Raw genomic sequence first — 27,298 nt, forward strand, 5'->3', positions numbered from 1 at the left:
AGAGAAAGAAAGAGAGAGAGAAAGAAAGAGAAAGAGGGAGAGATACAAAGAGGGAGAGATACAAAGAGAGTGAATGAGAGAAAGAGAGAAGAGAGAGAAAGAGTGGGACATAGAGAACGAGAGAGAGGGAGAGATAGAGAAGAAGAGAGAAAGGAAGAGGGAAAGATGGAAAGAGAGAGAAAAATGAGGAAGAGAAAAATGAGAAAATTGAGGGAAAGAACGAGGAAGAGGAAAATGTAACATGAGAGAGAAGGAAAAAAACAGAGAGGGAAGAGAGAAGTAGAGAGAAAGGAGGGAGGGAGAGAAGGAAGGAGAAATGGAGGGAGTTTGTTGATTTAAGTTTAAATTTACTTGTTAATAAAGAAGTATAAATTACTTTATTACTTAATTACTTTATTGCTTTTTCTTTATTTTAAATATTGCATTTGTTCCCATTTTGTTTCATAGGTTTTTTTAATACTCTCGCCCTCCAACAGTCTGAGGGACAGTGAACTTGCCCCCTGTGTAAAGTTTGGGGACCCCTGCTCTATGCACATCTACCTTGTGCCACCTCAACTCTGAGAGGCTGGTGAGAGATTGGTGAGAGATTGGACAAAGGGGGTCTGGATGTAGGACCGTGGTTATGGCCGCCACCTGCCTACATAAAGTGTTGGCTGTTAAGACTTTGTCAAGACCCTTTTGTAAGAAATCCAGGAGGTGAAGTACCGAGGCCAACTGGGGTTGTATCCCCCAAGTTGCGCAGAAGCGACTGTAGGCAGCCCAACTGGCTTGATATATGCGTGTTGTTGATGGTCGACAGGCTGCTTGGATTGTCTGGATGACCTTCTCAGGAAAATGTTGTTTCCTCATGTGGTCCCCTTCAATTGCCACATGGCAAGTCTCCAGCACAGAGGGTCTGGGTAGGTAATCGACCCCTGAGTCAGGGAAAGTCGGTGGTAAGGGATGATCCATGGTGGAGAGATTGATAGGTCCATAAGGTCCGCAAAGCATGGCCATCTGGGCCAGTACGGGGCAACCAACAGCACTTCTGCCTGTTCCAGAAGAATCTTGGAGACAACTTTGGGGATCAGACACACCAGAGGGAATGCATATAGTAGTCCTCTCGGCCAAGTGGAGAACATGGCATTGACCTGCTCTGCTCCCGGGGATGGAAAACGGGAGAAGAACTGTGGGACTTGTTTGTTGTAATGTGTTGCAAATAAATCCACTTGTGGATTGCCGTATCTGAGGACAATGTCCCTGAACGTCTCCGGATTTAGGCACCACTCCCCAGGGTCAAGAGTCGTTTGGTTTAGCCAGTCCACCTGTATGTTTGCTATTCCCAAAATATGTTTTGCGTGAATCGAAGCTAGATGTAGTTCTGCCCAGGTAAAGAGGTCGTGTGTCTCTTGCATTAAGCAGCCTAACCTTGTGCCTCCCTGATGATTCACGTGGGTGCGTGTCGCTACGTTGTCCATCAAAATGAAGACATGCTGACCCTCGACCAAGTTGGCGAAGCTCAGCAGTGCCTGAAACACTGCTCGAAGCTCCAGCAGGTTGATGTTGAAATTGATCAGCTCGTCTGTTGTCCACAGGCCCTGGGCAACCTGGGATACAGAATGTGCCCCCCAGCCCATGAGAATGGTGTCTGTGGTAATAGTCACCTCTTGATGGTAGAGGAAAGATAAGCCTCTGGTTACAGCCGGGGAGGTCCACCACGGGAAGGAACAGCGGACCACTGCTGTTAATGACACTCTCTGCCTGACTCATGCCCTCTGAAAGGGGAGTAGGAACCACTGTAGTGGTTGGGCATGGAGGCGTGCCCAAGGCACAATGTCTATACAGGAGATGAGCATTCCTAACAGTTGGGATAGGAATGCCAAGGGAACTCTGCGTTGGTGTTGTATGGAGCTCACCTGTCGTTCTGGTGATAGGTAGACCTTGCAGGTCGATGTGTCTATTATGGTACCCAGGTGAGATAAGCATCTGGTTGGCAGTAAATGGCTTTTGTCATAATTGATTGTGAATCCTCGCTTCTCCAGGGATTCTATGGTAAGAGCTAGGTCCTTCCGGGCCTGCTGTGGACTCCTGGACAGGATAATTATGTTGTCCAGATACACTAGCAGTCGAAGGGAATGAGTCCTGAGGCCAGCCATTAGTACATCCAAGAGCTTGGTGAACGTTCTTGGTGCCAATGACAGACCGAAAGGCATTGCCCAGTACTGGAAGTGTTGGTCGTGAATGCAGAAGCGGAGGAAGTGATGATGTCAAGGGTGAACCGGTACATGTAAATACGCTTCCTTTAGATCTACTGAAATCATCCAGTCCTGCTGTCAGATAGATGCCAGGATTGTGTGCAATGAATGCATCTTGAACCTCTGGTATCGGATGTATATATTTAGTTGTCTGAGGTTCAAGATTAAGCGGCATCCCCCAGAAGCTTTGGGAACCAGAAAGACTATGGAGTAGAACCCCTGTCCCTTCTGTGGTTCCGGTACTGGTTCTATTGCCCCAATGTCTAGTAAATGCTGGACCTCTTGGAAGAGAAGAGTCTGCTTCCATAGATCTGTCAAGATTGGGCATTGAATAAATCTGTTTGGAGGAAACTGTAAGAAATTTAACCATAGGCCTTGCGCCACAGTATCTAATGCCCAATCGTCGGTAGATATAGCCTCCCAATAGATGGTGAAGGACTACAGTCAACCACCAATGGGAATCTCGTGTGTGGAGTCACTTCTGCCTGCAGTACCCGCCTCTATTGGATCCCCTAAAGGATCTACGGGGCTGTTGGAATTGGCGGTCTCTATCCCCATAACTGGTTCTATCTGGTCTGTACGATGATTGTGGGTAAGCCCCCTGCCCATAGGTCCTGGCGACCGGGGGCGTGGTCGTGGAGGACTCTGTCCGAATGGGCTGTCTTCTAAAATAGGGAGCCCTACGTCTGTCCTGTCTCCTTGCTGATCTCGGTAACACCTTTTTCTTGTCTCTGTCTTTGATTAGTACAGTGTCCAAAGACTCACCAAAGAGTTTGGATCCTTGATAGGGTGCTGTGGCTAAGCTTCACTTTGATTTTGAATCTGCTTGCCAGGAACATAACAACAGCAAGCGACGAACTGACAGATTGGTTGCAAGTGCTCGGGATGAAAACCTTGCTGCCGCTAATGTGGCATCTGCAGAGAACTCTGTGGTTGCTATGAGCTTATTAACGTCCTGTCGCAAACGTATGTCCTCTGGGCTGAGTCTGGTGAGGATATCCTATAGCCACAGGATCGAGGCCCTATTGAAAAAAGATGCACCTGATGCTGCTCTTAGGGACCAAGCGGATAATTAGTGCAATTGCATTGGTTGCCGATCAATTTCCGGTCACAATTCAAAGTGTTGGTTATGACCTTTAAAGCCCTTCATAGCACTGGACCAGAATATCTCCGAGACCGCCTTCTGCCGCACGAATCCCAGCGACCGATTAGGTCCCACAGAGTGGGCCTTCTCCGGGTCCCATCAACTAAACAATGTTGGTTGGCGGGCCCCAGGGGAAGAGCCTTCTCTGTGGCGGCCCCGACTCTCTGGAACCAACTCCTCCAAGAGATTAGAACTGCTCCTACTCTCCTTGCCTTTCGTAAGCTCCTTAAAACCCACCTTTGTCGTCAGGCATGGGGGAACTGAGACATCTCCCCCGGGCATATACAATTTATGCATGGTATATTTGTGTGTATGTTTGCTTAGTAAATGTGGTTTTTTAAATATTTTAAACTATAATTTAGATTTGTCATGAATTGTTGTATTCTGTTGTGAGCCGCCCCGAGTCTGCGGAGAGGGGCGGCATACAAATCTAAATAATAAAATAAAATAAATAAATAAATTTCCTAGTCAGGTTTTCCGCCTTTCTATCGTCAGGCCTTAAGCCATCTACCATATCTGATGGCATACGCAGATATCAACGCAGTCACAGGTGTGTCTACTGAAGGATATGGAAGGAGGACCTCTAGGTCTGGGTCGAAAGAGTAGAACCTCCGGTCCAAGACTGAAGGTCCTAAGGCTGCAGTGGGCTGTTGCCAAGGCCTCTTTATGTTTTCTGAAAAGATGGGTGAAGAAGGAATGTGTTCTGAGTCTCTTTGTGGTTCATTAAAGAGTCTAGCTGCTGGTAGAATGCCCACAGACTGCCCTGCAGGTTTCTCTGTGGTCTCTAAAGCCACTGTCTGCTTTGCTTTATTTAGTAAGGTATGGAAAGTGATGATTTAAAAAGGCCTGTGAAGGAGGGCTGTTCAGGCAAATTGGTTTCATCCTCTGAAAGGTCATCTTCAGGATCTGTAGTCACCTCCCTCGGGCCCTGCTCCTCCTGAAAGAAGTCATGTAGGGATGGAGGTGATGCCGGTGCTGCCCAGAGTTCCTGGCGGCTGGTACGTGATGGCATTGGGGATGGGCGTTGTGTGCCTACAGCAATGCCCTGCGAGTAGGCTGAAACTATCATGTCCTACAGTGATGGGGAAATGGTCTGCCAATTGTCCATGGAGCCACGGAGGCCTGCTGCAGTTGGAGTGAAGGTGGCTACTGCAGGTTGTGTCTGAGATGGCTGGGGCCAAGGATGAGAAATTGGCCTGATTCACTCTGATCATTGTACCCCATCATGTGGCAAGGAAATCCTTGGTGGATGGTCTGGAGATAAGTCCCCTATTCTGGTTAAAGCAGTTCCCTTAAAGGGCACAGTTGGAGGGCCAGCTGAGGCTGGACTTTGCTGGTGAGGTGGGATGGTGCTAGCCGATGGACTAGGCCCAGACCTATTTCTGGCCACCTCCAGCTGGGCCTCAAGGGCCTTGATTTTCTTTTCTGCCTCCTTCAGTGCTGTTTAGATCTGAGAGCTCTTGCTCTTAGATTTAGAACTATGACCTCTTTCTTTTTCCTTGGAAACCAAGGAAGTAGCTGGTTCGCTAGTATATGTTTGTGGTATCTGAGACATTGTTAGGAACAATAACACTCAGAGCAATGATCAAGAGAAGCTCCTGCACGCTCGAACACACTCAACAAAATGGCTTTGTAAGCGTGCTTCAGTGTCTCATGCTAATCACATCAGCAGTTAGATGGTTTGTTATTGGCTAGAGCCTCGGCAAGAGGCCTAGCAACTAGCCCCTACTGCCCCGGTAACGCCTCCAAAATGGCAGGCGCTAGTTTGGGCAGGAACTCCCAGCTCCAAAATGGCGGTGTTTCCCTGTCACCGCAGCAAAGACAAGCCTGGGAACGCCCCCAAAATGGCGGGCACAACTTCAGGCAGGCTGGCAAGGCACTTCAAAGCTGTAATTTCAATCAGCGTTCTTTTCGCCGGTTTGGCTAATCGCGTCACCTCCAATGCCCATGGAAAGGAGCTGCCAAACAGCTGATGAGGCTTGCCGGGAGGGAGAGGCTCGGCAAGGAAATGATTACCTCCAAGAAAAATGGGGCCATCTATTTTGCAATGGTATCGTCGGAGCGCGGGGCAAGGGGAGGTCTGATCGCGGACGTCAGGGACCCCAAACCAGTGATTCCCGTTCTCAAGGCAATACTCCGGAGAGCAGTGGCCTCTCGGGGATTAAATAGGTGGGGAGCAATATCCTGGAGGGCAGTGGCTCACAAAGAAATCCAGATCGTGATCTCTCTTCTTCCTGTGAAAAAGGAGGAAAGAAAAGGAGAAAAATTAAACTTAGCATTAAAAAAAAACTTTAAATTATTCTCTACAGTGTGAAGAAAGAAAACAACTCATAGTCCCTACACTATGACTGAGTTTTTAAGACTCACCTAATAGGGCAGCTGGTGGGCAGGATGTAATAATTATGCTAATTTTTAACTCAGTCCCTGCCAATGAGGCTGAAGAGCAACCCACATTGGACTCTCTGAGCAGTGCAGTGGAGAATAATGGCCAATACAATATCTCTGACTCTTGTCATGAAGTATACATGAAGATTTATATTCTAGATTTAAGCAGTATCAAATAATAATTTCCAAATATAGTTCAAATGTTCAAGATTCTCAGTATCCTATAACAATTTATGTAGAACCTATAGTTTCAAACAATGATAAACAACTCTATATATACTCTATCGTTGTTATGCATTTTCAAATTTATTCTAGTGGAAATGTTCATAACATTCAACGGTACCTGAAAGCCAAAGTATGATGTTCAGCAGTCCATCTACAACCAGAATTTGTAATTTCAAAAATGCTAACAAAATAGAGGCTACTCAAAAGCTGCATAACTGATCAGAAATGTTACTTTGTGCATATGAATTAAAGTACTTACAAGAAATTCCATAGAATACAATAATAATTAACTATTTTTATCTAATGAATATATAAGTACAGTGATACCTCGTCTTACGAACTTAATTGGTTCTGGGAGGAGGTTCGTAAGGTGAAAGGTTCGTAAGGTGAAAAATGTTTCCCATAAGAAACAATGTAAAATGGATTAATGCGTGAAAGGAAAAAAAATCGCAAAAACGGCGCTCCGCTGGGCGCCACCGCCGGCTGTCACATTTTGAAACAGCCAGGCGCTTCTCGGCGTTCTCCTGAACGTTGAACCTGAAAAGTTCGGCAAAAGTTTGGGTTTGGGTTCGGGTTCAGGAGGCCGCCGAGAAGCGCCGCCGCCTAGTTGTCACCTTTTGAAACAGCCGGGGGGCTTCTCGGCGTTCTCCCGAAAGCCAAACCCAGAAGTTCAGCAAAAGTTCGGGTTCGGCTTTCGGGAGGGCAAGAAGTGCTGCCGCCCGGCTGTCACCTTTGCAGAAGAGCCATGGAGCTGTCGGCCGGTCAGGAGGCTCAAACAAAGGTGGGAAATCCCAATAGGGAATTCCATTCCTGGAGTCCCCATTTCACCCAGCCAGGAAGGACGTCTCCGTGATGTCAAAGCTCCGCCCATGGAATTCCCTATTGGGATTCCCCACCTCCGTTTGAGCCTCCCAACCGGCCAACAGCTCCGCGGCTCTTCTGCAAAGGTGACAGCTGGGCGGTGGCACTTCTCGGCGGCCTCCCAAACCCAAATGCCGAACCCGAACTTTTGCCGAACTTCTGGGTTCAGCGTTCACGGCGGCGGGTTCATAAGGCAAAAAAAGTTCGTAAGAAGAGGCACAAAAATCCCGAACCCTGGGTTCGTATCTCGAAAAGTTCGTAAGACGAGGGGTTCGTATCACGAGGTACTACTGTATAAATTTATATTTATAAATATATAAATAATTCAATGAGATCAGTATTAGAGCATTACAAACTTCAAAAAAAATTTACATATCCACATTAATTAATTATAAAAAGTGGAATATATTATTAAATGCTCATCAAGAAATTAATTTTATGTTTTTTCAACAATACATATATTGATCTCATTACTTTTTCTAGAAAATACATTTATTTTACACTTAATTCAGTATTTATCAATACCATACCTTGGATGGGTATTTCAGCACCAAGAATTGTGTGTAAGAAATCATCTTTGCTTCCTACAGCTTCAAATTTCAAAAAGATAGCATAATCTATTCGTGATGGTGTTCCGTCAAAGTCCCTATCAATTTGCAGCTGCCTGTAAAATTTGAAATTACATTTACATTTCTATCATTCAGATTACTGATTTCTAACTGCTGATATCGAGCTATATAGGAGAAAAAAGGGCATCAAATGCCATAATTTTAATTAAGCACAGGCTGTAAATTGAATTAATCCAAAATCAGGATATGTTAAAATTGAAATATTTTATGTAATTTCAACAGATCTTTTCATATTAAATATACTCATTTGTTAATCATAAGGCCACCTGCAGTAGTTATGTTAGGTGATTTTATTCACTATTCAGGATACTGGATATTTCAAAACTTTTTTGACATCTTTGACAACGACATCACTTTGATATTAAGATTTCAATCTATCAACTTCTAAATGATTGAACACATATGCATATAATATAGTATAGCCTACCCCTTTTTATAATTTCTGATGCTGTGATGCCTAATTATACTAATCTCTACTATACAATCCTTGAGCTTGTATAATTTGCATAAGTGCATAATTCAATAATTCTTTAACAATAAGAGCTATCACCTTAAGTAGCTCTTAAAAACTACTCTTAAATAGTTCTAAAAAACTTTCATCTTAATAAGAAATGAAAAAAACGATATCTTATTTTCCCACTATGACTTACAAGAATAAAAAGAACTCTCTGCTTCTTGAAAATGGAATTCACTAAAGCAGCGGAATCAAACTCAAGGCCCGGGTTGCTTAGATGTGGCCTGTGGAGCTGCCCTGAAAATAGCAAAGGACTGGCCCACAGTGCCTCTGGCAATCCCCCCCCCCAGCCCAATTTTGGCTGAAATGGAGGCCCTGGAGTCCTCTCCAGAACTGTTACAGGCTGAAATGGAGTCTATGTGGGTCAGATCCAGCCTTCCCTACCATATTTCCCATGGTTTACTGTACTTACTTTTTGAACTGCTCCAGAAGAGGCTGATACATATGGCAGAGAAGCCAAAGTCTTTTATTCTGAAGTTTTTGAAGCTGTAAGAAGGTAATATGTAAGGAAAACAGCTTTCCCCACCTGAATAAAAGACCGGCTTCTCAATGCTTGAAATCAAGAGAGGTGTGTGGTGGGGTGAAGCCAGTGCCAGAAGGGATGGAGGTTCTCTGCAATAGCTCTGCGGGGATCTCCGAATCTTAGCTGATCAGGGACCCCAAATTGGGGTCAGAGTCACTTGGGTGAGCAGTGAATAAGTGAAACACAGTGGGGACGTGCCGCAGGGGATTGTCGCAGACCCCCAAGGCAGCCCTGCCCTGCTTTGTGACCATCAGCTGTTCCGTGTAGGCAACAGAATTCTATTAGCTTTGGTGGCGAAACGGAAGCAGAATGGAGTCATCTGGGTGAGAATATTTTGAACTAGCTTTAGCAAATTAAAACCTTTTTAAAAGACTGGAAATAATTTATTTCCTTTTACTGTTTAAATTTGGACTATTTTTGGGAAAAAGTTGTAAAAAAGGGGGAGTGGAAATCCACTTCCAGATTTAAGCAGCTGGGAAAGATATCATAAATAAAAGATTCTATTTGGATTATTTTTTTAAAAACTTTTTGTCTGCCTACTATATTTTTAGTTTTCATTATTGAATTATAATGTTTCAATACTCTTTTGAAAATACTGCCCCCACCCTCCTCACCTTTCGTAAGAGTCTGAAGACTCATCTATGCCACCAGGCTTGGGGTCATTAGACACTACCCCCGGACCGGTGAATGTATGATCAGTTTGTTGATTGAATGGACATGAATGTACACTGCTCAAAGAAATAAAGGAAACACTCAAATAACACATCCTAGAACTGAATGAATGAAATATTTTCATTGAATACTTTGTTCTATACAAAGTTGAATGTGCTGACAATGAAAATGAAATTGATTGTCAATCAGTGTTGTTTCTGAAGTGGACAGTTTGACTTAACAGAAGTTTGATTTATATGAGTTATATTCTGTTGTTTAAGTGTTCCCTGTATTTTTTTTTGAGCAGTATATTTTTTTCCAGGCTTTTAGATTTTAACTTTAATTGATTGGATTTTGATGCATATTGTTGTTTATACGTTGTAAGCCATCCCGAGTCCTTGGAGACGGGTGGCATACTAATAATAACAATAACAATTATAATTATAATTATAATACTGTGTGGACACTGTTGCAAATACACAAACATAGAGACACCTAGTGTCCATCTTGGATACTTTTTGGTAGGGTTTTTTATATCTTTGCAGTGCAGCTGCAGACTACCTGAGAGCATTTTATTTTGCTATCAATGTACTATCAATTAATCTTGAGATGAAGAGGTCTGCTTGTTTGAAAACCTGAAAACAGACTGCTTATGATAGATAGTTAACAATTTTTTCTACCATCTAGTCATAGCCTTTTTAAGTTTTACAATAGATATTGTTTGTCTACAAGAAGTACATATTATAAACATGAAATTTTTACAATGTGAGAGACAGCAGAATTATATTAGAGCCTAATATATCAAAGTAAGAGAGGAGTAGTATTGTACATAGAGGAAAAAAATTACTTCAAGAAATATCTACAAGGATGAAGGTAGTAGGGTTCTAATGGTAGAAATAGTGATGAATAATAAGAAAGTTCTATTAGTAGCAATTTATGCACTTAATCAAGAGAAATTTTAGGCTTAACTACATCAGAAATTAATTGAATTGGGAGAGAGGAGTGGGGTCAAATGGCCATGGCAACAAGGAGCCTTTCCACTGTCTTGGAAAGGCTCCAAATCTCTACTGTTTGGGGGTTCTGGTCCTTTTGGACTAGACCAGATCCTTCCTGAAGGAAAGATGACACAGGAGACAATACCAGGGGTCTGGTAGGGGCCAGCATGCCCCACCAGATGAACTGGCTCAGTCTCGCACCGATGGTGGTGTGAAGCCGGCTAGGCAGCCATGCCTGAGCCAACACAGCCACAGAGACACCACAAAGCCGGGACGGGAAGACATGCAGTAATATCTGGAAACAGCTGGAGGAGTACTTACAGAGAGAAGATTTAAATCTGTTGCTGGTGAGTGAGAGTGGCCGAAAGGGATTTTGGATTTTTATTTTTTTATTTGATTTTCAGTGGAGCTAAAACTGCTGGAAATGGAACCGGAAGCAGATATTTGATGATGGGTCGAATACCCAAAGCTTCTGAAAGTAGCAAATTGTCCAAGATTGGATTTCTAAGATACTTAATTATTTATAAATTTGTCTTTTTAAATTGGGTACTTTAAATTCTCGTTGTTGTTGTACATACTCTTGGTCAGTTGGAGGATGATGAAGAAATTGAGGACTCTGATACAGATAGTATTTATGAGTTAGTGGTGGGTCCGGGGTTACAGGTAGTAGAACAGGTGGGAGGCCAGCCACAGGATGTGGCTATGAGTCCAGAATCTAGCGAGGAAGAATCAGATGTTCGATGGGTCAATCCTAAATTCAGAAGAGTCCAAAAACGTAAAGAACAGGTGTTTGGAAGAAGATATTAAGGGGAGGAATGGGTTAAATACTGTAGTGATGAAATTGGTACATCAGGGGGTCAGTGGGGAAGAAAGGTGGGCTAAAATTAAAGGTTTTTTCCGTTTGGCTTCCAAACAAGCAAATGCATTCTATGCTATTTTACAGTCATTTCTGCTGTTCGTGAAAATACAGAAGACAGCAGCACTGCAAAGAAGAGGAAGAGGACTAAGTTTTCCCACAAAGCTATAAATTATAAAAATTATAATTAAAATTATAATTAAAATTAAATGAATTGGAATTATTAATGATTTAATTTTATTTGAGTTCATTATCGAAAAGAAAATAAGAGATTAAAAATGTTAACATGGAATTATTGAATAAGGAAGAGAAAATTGAAATGGTTATGAATGAGAAAATTGAAAATGGTTATGATTTGTATGATTATAATGGATGAGAAAATTGAAAATGGCTATGATTACTTTGGATGATATCATTCTTAATATTTTTATTGACTATTTGAATTATACATTTACTATGTGATTTATAGTGATAAACAAAATAGGAGGAAAGGGAAAGGGGATATAATACAAGCTATGATTAAAAGAGGATTGATATGAGATAATAACTAGTATTGATTATTTATTTATTTGTTTGTTTTGTCCAATACACAATAATACAGAATGAGGGTTATAGAGGATATAATCAAGTAGAATGTATTAAAGGGGGAATAGAGGAGAAAATAAAGGAGTGAAATATAACTATGAGAGAATAGCAGAAAAAGATATAGATATAGAGGAGAAGATATATGAGATATAGGAGAGACAATAGGACAGGGGACGATAGACACTCTGGTGCACTTATGTACGCCCCTTACTGACCTCTTAGGAACTTGGTGAGGTCAACCATGGATAGTCTAAGGGTAAAGTGTTGGGGGTTGGGGATGATACTATAGAGTCCGGTAGTGAATTCCATGCTTTGACAACTCGATTACTAAATTCGTATTTTTTACAGTCAAGTTTAGAGCGGTTAATATTAAGCTTGTATCTGTTGTGGGCTCTTGTGTTGTTGTGGTTGAAGCTAAAGTAGTCTTTGACAGGCAGGACGTTGCAGCATATAATCTTGTGGGCAATACTTAGATCATGTTTGAGGTGTCTTAGTCCTAAACTTTCTAGACCCAGGATTATAAGTCTAGTTTCGTAGGATGTTCTGTTACGGGTAGAGGAGTGAAGAGCTCTTCTGGTGAAGTATTTCTGGACATTTCCGAGGGTATTAATGTCAGAAATGCGGTATGGGTTCCAAACAGATTAGCTATATTCTAGGATGGGTCTGGCGAAAGTTTTGTACGCTCTGGTAAGTAGTGTGAGATTGCCAGAGCAGTAGCTACGTAGGATTAGATTAACAACTCTTAAAGCCTTCTTGGCGATGTTGTTGCAATGGGCTTTGGCACTTAAGTCTTTAGTTATTAGTACTCCGAGGTCCTTGACCGAGTGGGGATTATCTGTGATAATTTGTTGATTCAGTTTGTATTTGGAGTTTTGATTCTTTTTGCCGATGTGAAGGACAGAGCATTTGCTGGTTGAGATTTGGAGTTGCCACGTGTTAGACCAATTAGAAACACAGTCTAGGTCTTTTGGGAGAGAAGTTGTATTATCGTTGGTGTTGAAGAGTTTTACACCGTCTGCAAAGAGAACACAGTTGCTTGTAATGACATCGCAAAGGTCATTTATGTAAAGAATGAAGAGCGTTGGTCCCAGAACACTACCTTGGGGGACACCACTTTTAACAGGAACAGGGGTAGATATGGTGCTTCCTATATTAACCGCTTGTTGTCTTTTTGACAGGAATGCTGTAATCCATCTGTGGAGGGATCCTGAGATGCCGTAGGCTTTGAGTTTTAGAAGTAGTTTGTTGTGGACCACTGAATCGAAGGCTTTGCAGAAGTCAATATAAATTGCATCTATAGATTTTCCTTGATCAAGATGAGTTGTCCATATGTTTTTGCAGTGGAGGAGCTGCAGGTTGCAGGATAGTTTTTTTCTGAATCCAAATTGTTTGTTAGAGAGCAGATTATTAGTTTCTAGGTGGAAAGTAATTGATTGATTTATAATTGATTCTATGACTTTACATGGGACACAGCATAGTGATATTGGTCTGTAGTTATCGACAAGAGAGGGGTCTCCTTTTTTGAAGATGGGGATGACCATAGCTTTTGACCATAGTTTGGGCAGCGTGCTGGTTCTGAAGGGTTTTTTGAAGATTATGCTCGGTGGTTCAGCTACAGCAGAAGAGAGTTTTTTTAAGGAAGTATGCACAAAGGCCATCTGGTCTGACTGATAGAGAAGGTTTAAGGTCACGTAATGCTTTTTCAACTCGGTCTTCACTGAAGTCTATTTGGGTTAGGTCATTGAGAGAGTTTGTGGTGTGAGAGATGAATTTGGGGGATGAGCCATTGCTGTTGACAAAGACAGAGCCAAAGAATGAGTTCAGGAGGTTAGCTTTGGATGAATTGTCATGGCATTCTTTGTTGTTGGGTCTTTTGAGAGGTGGGATAGGTCTACAGTCCTTGAGTTTGTTGTTGACAAAGTTGTAGAAGGCTCGATTGGATTTGGAGCGTAGGCGGTTTTCCTCTTGTATGCTGTGGTAGTTGAGCCATTCTGCTTTTATTTGGTTGCATATGCTTTTATAACGGATTTTGAAGTTCGCTACTTGTCCCTTTTTATTTTTACGGAAGAAAGATTTTTTTTTTAGTTTGTAATTTTCTTATTGAGATGGGGATGTTATTTTTCTTGATTGAGGTAGATGTTAATGGTACGTAAAGTCTGATGATTATTTTCATCTCGAGCAAGAATGTGTTGTAGAGGCCATCCGTAGAGTTGCAGTTTGCGAATAAAGTTTGCCAGTTTAATGTTGAGAGATGGGTATCAATGAGTTTATAGTTCCTTTTTTGAAGTTAAATTTCGGTGTCACATTATTTGGGTGGATCTCGGTGTGGCTTAGGTTGAGGCTGAAGTTTATCATGCTGTGGTCACTGTTGGAGAAAGGTTCTATTATTTGTAAGCATATATTGTACTTTTGCTGTTGCAGAAGATGAGATCTAGACAGTTATCTACTCTAGTATTGTTAGTTACTAGTTGGTCAAGTCCCAGATTGGTGACGGTGTTATACATAGTAGAGTGGATAGGTTTCGTGCTACATTCATTTAATGCCCAGTTTATGGGTGGTAGGTTGAGGTCTCCGAGAAAGATGATGGGGTGTGGGCACCGGGTAGCCCACGTTAGTAGTTCTGATAATTTGTTTGCATGTGCAATGTCATAGTCCGGAGCTCTGTAGCATAGTAAGAAGCGAATTGTGGTATTTAGGGAAAGATCACAGACAATAGTTTCAGGGAGTAATAGATTCTGTGCAACTTTTATGTTTTTTAGGTTTAGAGATTTTTTGTAGAATATAGCTACCCCATCTCCTCTGTGGGATTCATGGTCATAACAAGAGACAAGATAGTTCCTTGTTGTAATAATGGAGTCTGAGTAGGATGCATTAAGCCATGTTTCACAAACAAAGATAATATCAAAGACTGAGGAGTTAAGAAGGAGGAGGAATTCTGATATTGGCTATATTTCTGGCATTTAATAATTTGCATTTGAGATTGATTTTGTGTTGGGAGTAGGATTTGGGTTGGTTAGAGGCAGTAAGGGGCGTGCTTTCCTAGTCTTTGTTTATGGTATGATAGTGTTGGGTATGATAGTGAAAGATAGATGGAGTAAGGAAAAGTAAATAGATTAGGGAAGATTATCACACTGAGTTCAATGGTGGAAGATATATAGAATAGTGAAAATACATAGATTAGGGAAACATATAGATTAGGGAAGGTTATCACACTGCAATTGGCAGTGAAAACCATTAGAATAGGGAAGATTATTACCCTGGGTATAACAATGATGCATAGATTAGGGAAGGTTGGGCAGTGGAATGTATAGATTAGGGAAGAGGAATGCAGCCTTTGTGGGAGAGGACGAAGGAATGCCGAGCCACTGCTGCAGGGGTGCCGAGGGGAGCCGAGAGAGAGAGCGCGGCACCGGAAAAACACCTAGCCGGTGCGGAGGATGGCGACGGGACCGGACAGAGGACGGAGGGTCGCAGCACCGGAGAGGAAGTGTTGAGAGGAATTGAGGGGAGTGAGAGGAATCGAGTCCCCGCTCAGATAGACTTCCAGCCTGACTCCGGAGGTGAGAGGTCCGGTGTCAAGATGGTGATGACTGGGAACAACGGAGACGACGTGGGGGCGAGAGACGGTGGAGGGGATGAAGCCCGATGGCGGGGAACAACTGCATACGCCGACGGAGATGTGATAAATGAGGATATCTAGGGGCAATAATTTTAGCCCCCCCCCCATATGGCACCAGTAGGTGAGAGCTACTGTGGCCAAGGGGAGACTATAATGAGGATTATGCTATCAATCTCCCTTCCCTCCCTTCCCCTCTCAACCTTAATTCCTGATCTGTTTGTACCATCACCGAAGAACTATGCCCCCTTGTGGATTGTGGATTAATTGAAGAACTATGCCACTTGTGGATTGACTTAAAAAGACAGCTATAAAGACAGGAGATTTAAGACCAAGACTCTTTAAACTAAACTAAACTAAATTTAAGACCTAAGACCTATGAAGACCAAAAGAACATCACACCTGGATTGATTGATTGCTGATGATTAAAGAATGTTTTAAGATCTGATTTTATACCACCAAAAATCAATTTATATATTTATACAATTTTTATCTTACATTTTATATATTTATAGATATTTTTTAATGTTTTAGTGTTTTAATTGCTATTAACTGCTATTTTACATTGTTATTAATTTAATTGATTTTTTAATATATTGGGGTTCCAAATTAATGGATGATTGGGATAAATATGCTTGTGGCTATGAGTGGAATGACTGGTATGATTGGGTTGGTGGGGGTGGGTGGGGTTATGGTATGGATGAGATGATTGATAGTAGTATGAATGATAGATTTGGCCCACCTGACGCTCGGGAGACAGGAGAGGAAGGGGCACCGATCTCTGGGGTGGCAGAGGGTCAGAGTATTCCAGTGTTGCTGGGGAGAGGCAGATATGGCGGGGGCCACAGAGTTAGCCGTTCCAGGGGAACGAGGGATCGTTGCTTAATAACGGTCCCTTGTTCTGGCTCTGTGAGCCCAATCTTGGGTACTGGTGATGAGTGTAACTCTGGCCCTGGGCTCAGGTTGCTGCTGCTTAATGCCAGGTCAGTGGTAAATAAAGCTCTCCTCATCCGGGATCTGATCCTGGATGAGGAGGCCGACCTGGCATGTATTACTGAAACCTGGCTGGGCCCGGAGGGAGGTGTTCCTCTCTCTGAAATTTGCCCAGCCGGGTTTCAGATATGGCATCAACCTCGACCCCAGGGAAGGGGGGGAGGAGTGGCTATTATAGCCAGGGAGAGCCTTCGCCTACGTAGACTCATTGCTCCGGAAATTGCGGGTTGCGAGTCTCTCGATGAAGTTGGACTTAGGGGTTCAGGTGGGCTTATTTCTCACGTACCTGCCTCCCAGCTGCGTGTCAAAAGCCCTGCCTGTGCTACTCGAGGAGGTAGCTGGGTTGGCGGTGGAGTTCCCCGGACTTATTGTCCTGGGGGACTTCAATCTGCCGTCACTCGGCGAAACCTCTGGGTTGGCACAGGAGTTCATGGCCACCATGACAGCCATGGACCTGACTCAAGTAGTTCAGGGTCCGACTCACGGGGGAGGGCACGCACCTGACATGGTATTTCTTCCTGAGCAATTGAGTAATGGTCTGAGACTAAGGGGCTTAGAAGCATTGCCTTTGTCATGGTCAGAACATTTCCTACTACGGCTTGACTTCCTGGCTCCAATCCTTCGCTGCAGGGAGGCGGAACCAATGAAGATGTTCCGCCCCAGACGCCTGATGGACCCAGAGGGCTTTCAGACGGTGCTTGGGGTTATTCCAGAGGCACTCGTCCACAGTTCGGCGGAGTCTCTTGCAGAGGCCTGGAACAGGGCTGCGGCGGAGGCTCTTGACCGGATTGCACCTTTGCGACCTCTCCGTGGCGCTAGACCCCGTAGAGCCCCATGGTTCAACGAGGAGCTCCGGGAGTTGAAACGCCAAAAGAGACGTCTAGAGAAGCGATGGAGGAAGAGTAGGTCTGAATCTGATCGAACACTTGTAAGAGCTGTTATTAAGACTTACAAAGTGGCGCTCAAGACGGCAAGATGCGCGTACCATGCCACCTTGATTGCATCAGCGGAATCCCGCCCGGCCGCTCTGTTTAGGGTGACCCGCTCCCTTCTTAACCAGGGGGGAGTTGGGGAGCCCTTGCAGAGTAGTGCCGAGGATTTTAACACGTTTTTCGCTGATAAAGTCGCTCAGATCCGGGCCGACCTCGATTCCAATTGTAAAACAGAGTCGACTGACAACGAGTCAGTTGAGGTGATTGGGGCACATACTTGTCCACCTGTCTGGGAAGAGTTTGATCTGGTGACACCTGATGAAGTGGACAAGGCCATTGGAGCTGTGAGTTCCGCCACCTGTTTACTGGATCCGTGTCCCCCCTGGTTGGTTTCGGCCAGCAGGGAGGTGACACTTAGCTGGGCCCAGGAGATTACCAACGCTTCCTTGGGGAGGGGAATCTTTCCAACACTCTATAAAGAAGCGCTTGTGCGCCCCCTCCTCAAGAGGCCTTCCCTGGACCCAGCCGTACTTAATAACTATCGTCCAGTCTCCAACCTTCCCTTTATGGGGAAGGTTGTTGAGAAGGTGGTGGCACTCCAGCTCCAACGGTCCTTGGAAGAAGCCGATTATCTAGGTCCCCGGCAGTCTGGTTTCAGGCCCGGTTACAGCACGGAAACTGCTTTGGTCGCGTTGATGAATGATCTCTGGCGGGCCCGGGACAGGGGTTTATCCTCTGTACTGGTGCTCCTTGACCTCTCAGCGGCTTTCGATACCATCGACCATGGTATCCTTCTGCACCGGCTGGAGGGGTTGGGGATGGGAGGCACTGTTCTCCAGTGGTTCTCCTCCTACCTCTCTGGCCGGTCGCAGTCGGTGTTAGTGGGGGGTCAGAGGTCGGCTCCGAGGTCTCTCCCTTGTGGGGTGCCTCAGGGGTCGGTCCTCTCCCCCCTGCTATTTAATATCTACATGAAACCGCTGGGTGAGATCATCCAAGGACATGGGGTGAGGTATCATCAATATGCTGATACCCAGCTTTACATCTCCACCCCATGCCCAGTCAACGAAGCAGTGGAAGTGATGTGCCAGTGCCTGGAGGCTGTTGGGGCCTGGATGGGTGTCAACAGACTCAAACTCAACCCGGATAAGACGGGAGTGGCTGTGGGTTTTGTCTCCCAAGGACAATCCCATCTGTCTGTCCATTACCCTGGGGGGGGAATTATTGACCCCCTCGGAGAGGGTCCGCAACTTGGGCGTCCTCCTCGATCCACAGCTCACATTAGAGAACCATCTTTCAGCTGTGGCGAGGGGGGCGTTTGCCCAGGTTCGCCTCATGCACCAGTTGCGGCCCTATCTGGACCGGGACTCATTGCTCACAGTCACTCATGCCCTCATCACCTCGAGGTTCGACTACTGTAATGCTCTCTACATGGGGCTACCTTTGAAAAGTGTTCGGAAACTCAAGATCGTGCAGAATGCAGCTGCGAGAGCAGTTATGGGCTTACCTAGGTATGCCCATGTTTCACCATCACTCCGCAGTCTGCATTGGCTGCCGATCAATTTCCGGTCACAATTCAAAGTGTTGGTTATGACCTTTAAAGCCCTTCATGGCACTGGACCAGAATATCTCTGGGACTGCCTCCTGCCGCACGAATCCCAGCGACCGATTAGGTTCCACAGAGTGGGCCTTCTCCGGGTCCCGTCAATTAAACAATGTCGGTTGGCGGGCCCCAGGGGAAGAGCCTTCTCTGTGGCGGCACTGGCCCTCTGGAACCAACTCCCCCCAGAGATTAGAACTGCCCCTACTCTTCCTGCCTTCCGTAAACTCCTTAAAACCCACCTTTGCAGTCAGGCATGGAGGAATTGAAACACCTCCCCCGGGCTTGTTCAATTTTTATGCATGGTATGCTTGTGTGTGTGTCTGTTAGTATATGGGGTTCTTTTAAATCTTTAAATATTTTAAAGCTATCTGAATTATTTATGATTTGTCATATCTTGTTGTGAGCCGCCCCGAGTCTTCGGAGGGGCGGCATACAAATCTAAATAATAAATAAAATAAATAAATAAAATATTACACTGAGAACGGCAATGGAAAATAAATAGATTAGGAGAAAATATTACTATATTGGGATTTTCAATGGATGATACTTTTCTTGAAAAAAAATAGAATATGATATATAACGATTATGAATTGTTAAATTAGAAATGATATATCGGTATAATGAAAGAAATGAAAGGAATGAAGCGAGTAGGAAATACATTTAAATTTTTTAATAACAACCCTTCCTCCTATGTTTATTGATATTGTTATAATCAGATTAAGGTATGATGTGAATAGTTATTTTTTCTTTCCTTCCTGTGATATAAAGAGAAGTAAATTTGGATATTTTTTTTTGTTAAGGGCAGCTACTATAAAATGAGGGTTTAAAAAGTAGGAATGAGCTAAGTAAGAATATAAGAAATGGACTGAAGCACAACGGCATAGTTTTGGTAGAAAAACAGCAAATAGCCAAGAGAAATTTAGATAGCTAATAGCATTTTGAATTCAAATGAAGGCGGAAAATAATCTCTGAAATCCGGATGATAGAATTTGAAAAGGAGGTAGCACAGGATGAATGATGTGTACCAGAATAAAATGGATAAATAATTAGGAAACTTTAAGAATTTGGCATTTAATATTATATTGTATTGTATTTTAATTTGAGGTATGTGAATTTGAATCTCTGTAAAATGTGAATAATAAAATATTTATACCCCTAAAAAAAGAAATCAATTGAGTTGGACTATGAGAATGTATGTATATTAGGAGATTTTAATGTGATTGCTCAAGTAGACATGGGCTATAAAACATTGAAAAAGAATAAGACTCTGAGGAAGAAATTACTTAAATCATTCTTTACCATGGTGGAGGAATTGAATATATTTGATGCATGGAGGCAGAAATTTCCAACCGAAAAACAGTATAATTTAATTGAATAAACACAAATTGAATTTAATAGAGAATGAAGAAATAGCAAGAAAAATAAAAAGCTCAAAGCAAAAGTTTTTTGAACAAGCTAATAAGCCCGGAAGATAGTTGGCATATAAAAAGAAAAAGAAAAAAAATGGATAAAGTACTTGGAAGTTGTCGATGGGAGTATTAAATACTGTGGAGAGGAAAAGAAGATAGCATGGACATTCTATAAAGATCTTTATAAACAGGAGAATATTGATGACATGAAAATTTAAAAATATTTGGAGGAAATGGATTTACCAAAAATTCCGGAAAAATATAAAAACATACTAGAGGAGAAAGTAACAAGGATGGAATTGACTACTGCAATCAAGAAACCAAAAAATGGTAAAGCACCTTGTCCAGAAGGACTACCTGCAGAAATGTACAAAATATTTGAAGAGACTTTCGGAACAGTGTTAGAAATTTACAATGAGTTGATTTTACAGGCTAAAATGCTGGATTCCTGGACAAAAGCACTCTTTACATTGATACCTAAAGAAAAAACTGATTTACAAAAATTAAAAATTACAGACCAATTTCACTGCTGAATGTGGATTATAAAATATTTGCTAAAATAATAGCAAATAGACTCAAAAAAATTCTCAATGACTTTATACATATTGATCAAAATGTTTTTTTACCAAACAGACAGATAAAAGACAATGTGTATGACTTTAAATACATTAGAATACTATGAACAACATCCTGGCAAACAAGTAGCGTATTCTTTTTTTAAATACCTTTATTAATTATTTATATATAAAAGACAAGCAAAATAGTCAAATATAAAGCCAGGCAAAATAAAGAGGGAAAAGAAAAGAAAAAAAAAGAAAAATGAGAGAAATGAGGGAGAAAAAAGGAGGGAGAGAAAAAAGAAAAAAAGGCAAAAGAAGAGAATAAGAGAAGAGAGAGACGGTCAACTAATCTGTTGACTATCATTATTTACACAGCCTTTAAATAGCATTGTTTGTCTTCCCTTTGCTCTTTGTTGTTAGTTAAAGAGAAGTATTATAGTCCTCGTAACTATTTTTCCATTTTGTACAAGTAGACAAGAGTTTAAGAGCAATGAGTTGTTTTTCTAATCCATTCTTGTCAATAGAATTGTAAGATTACATATCTATGTTTACATTCAATATTTCTTATAAATAGCGGGTGTATTTTATTAATTAAGTTTAACATTGTTGGTATTTTATGTGTTTTCCATAGTTGTGCATATATTAATCTAGTAACTGTAATTATATGTGTGATCAGATATCTATCTTCTTTTATCATTTTAAATTTGAAGATGCCCAGGATAAATAATTCCGGATTAAATGGTGTTTGTTTGTGAGAAATTTGCTCCAGGTAATTTTGGATTTTAGATCAGTAATTTTTAGTTTGGGGCACGTCTACCATAAATGATAGTATGTTCCGGTGCACTTTTTGCATTTCCAACACATTGCGGACATATTTGGAAACTGGTGAGATTTGGGATACTGTGTTCAGTTCTGGAGACCTCACCTACAAAAAGATATTGACAAAATTGAACGGGTCCAAAGACGGGCTACAAGAATGGTGGACGGTCTTAAGCATAAAATGTATCAGGAAAGACTTAATGAACTCAATCTGTATAGTCTGGAGGACAGAAGGAAAAGGGGGGACATGATTGAAACATTTAAATATATTAAAGGGTTAAATAAGGTTCAGGAGGGAAGTGTTTTTAATAGGAAAGTGAACACAAGAACAAGGAGACGCAATCTGAAGTTAATTGGGGGGAAGATCAAAAGCAACATGAGAAAATATTATTTTACTGAAAGAGTAGTAGATCCTTGGAACAAACTTCCAGCAGACGTGGTTGGTAAATCCACAGTAACTTAATTTTTATTTATTTATTTATTTATTTATTATTTATTTATTTTGTCCAATACACAATACATATTGAAGAGAATAGGCATGTAATATTATATGTAAAGAAAAAGATAGAATAAAAGATATCAAAATAGAGGTGAAGATATATGAAAGGAAGAAAAGATATATGATATACGAGTTAAGGAGAGACAATTGGACGGGGATGAAAGGCAAGGGATAAACATGCCTGGAATAAACATATATCCATCCTAAGATAAAATACAAAAATAGTATTAGGACTAGATGGATTATGAGATCTTTTTCTGCCGTCAGTCTTCTATGTTTCTATGTTTCTATTTTGGCCAGGCGGGGCGGGTCAAAGGCCACTGGCAATACATTTTATATATATTTTCTTTGTAAGAAGTGGATACAGATAGTTTGTAATTAATGTTCCATAATTGTCTCCATTCTGTCAGATTTATTATCTGTCCAAAATTTTGCGCCCAGGCTATCATATTTCTCTTTACTTCATCTTCCACTAATTTGTTTTGCAAAAGGCATTTGTAAAGCTTTGAAATTATTTTGTCTTTCAGTCCCAATACGAATTTTATCTTAATTATTTGCTTTCAAAACCCTTGTCCATTTTTGTCCTCATTGTATTTTGATCTATTCTGAAAATATTGCAGCCAATCTAACATAATTCCTTTCTCTAGTAAACTTTGTTTGGAAATGAGTTGGTTTTGTTCATTCAATAACTGATTACATGTTAATATTTTACCGTGATCAATTGCGTTGCGATATATTACAGCTTTGGACTGTGAGAACCATTTAGGTATCAGTACATAGTATTGTTTTTGGATTCTTTGCCATAGTTCTATTACATTTTTCCTGATATAATGTTGTTTGAAATGTGTCTGTGCTTTATTTGTACTGTGAAATAGGTAATGATGCCAGCCAAATTACAGGTTTTGGCCCTCAAGAGTTCTTCGATTTCTTAGTGTCACCCTGTCCTTTAACCAGCATAGAGATGCAGCTAGATGATATACAGCTCCCAATTTGGTACTCCAAGACTGTCACGCTGAATATTGACAGCCCCAGAGACATTCAGAGTCATTCAGTAATTAAATAATTAACTCTGTGTGTGTTTTATTAGCTCCTCCTTTTATGATGTAAAATCCTGCCACATCATTATAGCTCACATCCGTCTTTATGCCTTTCTCCATTTTGATATAGTCAGTCCTGTTAGCAGCCTTAATGTGAAGATGTATTTTTCATTTGTCTCACATGACATATTTAATTTTCTACTTTTATAATAAAAAGAAACCAAGTTTTGAAAAACAAATGCTTACTCTCTCAATCCATCACCTCCGGGATGATTTAAGATTCTAATGGATTTTAATTACCCTCATCCTGACATGGCAGCAGAGGTCAGTTAGTAATATCTATTAAATCTAAAAGCAACAAATCTCTGTAATGCCTGCCAAGCGTAAACATAAAGAATTATTTACTCAGTCCTTCTTCGCCCAAATGTCAGAAGATCAGATAGAAGATATACAGTCTCTCATAAATAAAACTAAAGAAAAATGGTCTCCAACCATGGAAGGACAAAACTCTGATGAAAAGGAAACTGAAGCCGAACAAGAGCTTTTCTCTGCAGGAGACGAAGAAAGTGAAACACTCCAAAACATGAGTAGCATTTATAACCCAATTTCAACTGCTAGTGTGAATGCTGGAAAACTAGGAGACAGTTCAGATCAGCTGATTTATGACCCAAGCAATTTAGAAGCTGTTGTAATGAGCTCTGCTGAGCCCTACAGTCAGGCAATTCCCGAATGCAGTGCGTCCATTCAACATGGTGCCTCGCTAAAAGCAAAGATGAAACAAAGACATTCCAATGACTGAGAGTCTGTAAGAAGTTTACCTAGTAGTCTGGATTCAATCAATGATATTGACAGAGTAAATAGTTTAATAGCACGTTTAGAACAATCTCTTCAAGATATCCAGGCTTTTGTCTCTGGAGAGAGGAATTAATTTAGATGAAAAGGAGCAGCAGACAATGCACAGTTGTCTGCATGACATTTGTAAATATAGAACACAATTAAATAAATTAAGAGATATTCAAATGATCCTATTAGAGAGAGAGCTTGAAAAAGTCTTTATCAAGCCAACGGTAACTGTAAACAAACCAGAAAACGAAAGTCTAAGTATGACATATGCAATTTCTGCCGAAGCACGGGGAAATATAAGCAAAGAAGAAAAATCTAAAAGATATCCTGCAGCACCATCTGGTGGCCAAATAAAAAAATTGCAGCCTGTTCAAAAAGTTTTTTCAGAAAAATCTAAAAGTTATCCTGCAGCACCACCTAGTGGAATACAAGATTTTAAATATAAAACTATTTCTCATCTCAAACAAATACCAAGTTCTATTCTAGATCAATCTTCGAAATACGGACAACACGTTGTTCATCATTATCCTTCAATTAAGCCACAAGTACCGCAAACAAGCCAAGGTGCGCAGATGCAACAGGACCAACAACTACAAGTTCCAGTTCTTCAGATTCAACTGCCACCGGTCCAAGCACCCCAGATGCCACAACCAGCAGCAGTACCAGCTGCAGCTCAAAGGCAAGCCGTTACATTATCACCATTGAAAGGTGAGTCAAGATTAAATAATAATGGACAAAATTATAAAACTTGGTTGCATGAAATAAGACTGATTTTACTTGCTGAAGGGGTAGATCATATGGCTTTTGATCCACCCAATAGACAGTGGACTGAAGAAGAAAGAGCTTTAAATACTAGAGCCACCATCTTAATACTTATGTCTCTTGACACAGATCTATCAGTTATATTTCCACATGATATCACTGCAAATGACTTGATCACAGCTCTAGATGAACTTTATAGACCAGTTTCAGAAGAAGGAATATGCTTGTTGTTTACTGACTTTTTTACTGCGAAATTAAAGCCTGGAGAGAAAATTGCTCCACACTTATCTAAACTTCTAGCAATGCAAAAAGATCTGATAAAGAGAGGCTATCAAATAGATCAGATACAGATGAATACAGCAATAATCACGTTCCTCAATTATGAATGGAAAGATGCTATTACAAAATATAATAACATACCTTTAGCTCAAAGAACTACATCCAGAGTATGTAAGCTGTTAACAGAAGAAGTGATTATGCAAAGCAGACTCAAAACTACAGCACCAGGATACAAACCTACAATGAGTCGAGGCTACCAACAAAGGGGCTACACTCCAAGATATCCATGGCACAATCAGCCTAGAAGAACAGATTTTCAACGCTCTCAATCTGGTGATTCTCAACGCTCCCAATATCCTGCTCAGCTCAGAGAAACAGATCCTAGGGGTTCCAGAAGCAGAAGCTCCAGGAACTACAGATCATCTCAGCGAGATTCTAGAGGTGAGCCACGTCCTTACATCAATTCTTTCATCCTAAACAATGTTTCACAAAAGAGTCCACAGTACAACATTCGACATTTATGGACATTAGACAGTGGAGCAGCTTTTCACATCACCTACCAAAAAGAACTTTTCACAAAATTTTATAAGACTGATATCAAAGAATTACATGCAGTGTCAAACCACTTATGCAAAGTCGAAGGAGAAGGAACTGTCTACATAAAAGAATTAGACCAGATGATTCCACGTGTTCTATATGTTCCACAAGCTACATGCAACTTACTCAGCACATATCGCCTAAATGAAGACTTAGGTTCTGAAGTGACTTTTAAACTAAATGAAGGCTACATTGTCAAGAACGGGAGAGTTATTGCTACTGCTTTTCCAATTAGAGGTGTGTACTACTTAAAGCCAAATCCTCATGTAAAACTTGATGTAAGTATAAAAGTTCCAAAGGGCGAAAGCACAGGTCCAGAGAGAAAACCTGTTGCCACTTTAGAAACAGAGGCTCCTAAAGCCAATGAGGTTCAAGAGGTTCCACATGATTTTGCAAATGTTAAACCTGTATTAACAAACAAATCTTTTCATTCCAGGTGTGTTCACCGATGGCACCATCGTTTGGGCCATGCATCTTATCCAATCTTATCCAAGATGCCTGAATTTGTAAATGGTTTTAAGGTTGATAGTAATTGCAAAATTCATTTAGACTGTTCTGTTTGCAACTCTTCAAAATCAAAAGCTGCACCTATTGCTAAGCATGCCACACGTTTGTCTACACGCATTTTTGATTTGGTTCATACCAACATTGTCGGTCCATTTTGGCCTACTAAAAGTAACTGTAAGTATTTCTTGACTACTGTTGATAGTTATTCTAGATATGGGTATGTATACCTAATGAAACAAAAATCTGAGACTTTTCAGATCTTTAAAGACTTTGCTGCAGAGGTACTAACTCAACATGGTGTCCGCATCAGAAGAATACAAAGTGATCGTGGTGGAGAATTCATGTCCCAGCAATTCCAAGGATGGATGAAGAGAAATGGAATCCATCATCAAGCTTCAGCACCTTACTCCCCGGCTTTTAACGGAATTGCTGAACGTCACCAAGGTGTTTTACAGACTGTTCCGTTGCCTTCTAGAAGATGCTGATCTCGACAATTTCTACTGGGGTGAAGCACTCAGGTATGCTAATTAAATTGTTAACCGCACTTGGAGCAGTGTCTTAAAGCAAACTCCTTACTACATGCTTCATGCAAAGAAGCCTGATATTCAAAACCTCCACATTTTTGGTTTATATGCCATGGTTAACATTCCGCTGGTTCAAAGAAAGAAAGGAGGTCCAGTAGCAGAAAGACAGAGATTTATAGGTTTTGATGAAAGTTCTAAGTACTACAAATTTGCTGACACTAATCACAGAGCTGTTATTTCCAATTCAGCTAAATTTGAGGAAGATACAAATTGGTCCAGAATACACAGTAATGATACTTCAGTTTATTTTCCTAAGGATGATGTTCAAGGTACAGCGCAACCTGATCCACAGGCAGCTGTTCCAGATGTTGTTTCTACAAAAGATGATACACAGTCTTCAACAGTCACAGATGATGTTCCTAGCGATGCAACTGGAGACGGAGATGACCAAGATGAAGGATGGACCACAGTTCCAAGACGTTCGGAGAGAACCACAAAAGGAATTCCTCCAAAGAGATACCAACAGCAAGTATTACACAAACCTTTTCCTTTTCTTTGTAACAATGTTACACTTCCTCCTGAGAACTTTTCTCAAATAAAACATTTACCTGAATCTGAACAAGAAAAATGGTATGAGGCTATAGAAAATGAACTGGACAGTTTAAAGAAGTGTTTCAATATGTTGAGCCTCCAACAAACAAGAAGATTATTGGTACACG

At 41.4% G+C, this 27,298-nt stretch overlaps 1 protein-coding gene across 2 annotated transcripts in view; it reads right to left on the bottom strand.

Annotated features, from left to right (window-relative positions):
- LOC139155676 (cilia- and flagella-associated protein 47-like) overlaps nucleotides 1-27,298 on the bottom strand; it is a 302,888-nt gene that overhangs the window by 225,825 nt on the left and 49,765 nt on the right. For both annotated transcript variants that reach the window (XM_070730919.1, XM_070730918.1), the window contains exon 6: nucleotides 7,380-7,513. In XM_070730919.1, the coding sequence (XP_070587020.1) occupies nucleotides 7,380-7,513 (134 nt within the window). The remainder of the gene's footprint in view (nucleotides 1-7,379; nucleotides 7,514-27,298) is intronic.

This window comes from Erythrolamprus reginae, unplaced genomic scaffold (assembly GCF_031021105.1).
Source record: "Erythrolamprus reginae isolate rEryReg1 unplaced genomic scaffold, rEryReg1.hap1 H_44, whole genome shotgun sequence".
Classification (NCBI taxonomy): Eukaryota; Metazoa; Chordata; class Lepidosauria; order Squamata; family Dipsadidae; genus Erythrolamprus; species Erythrolamprus reginae.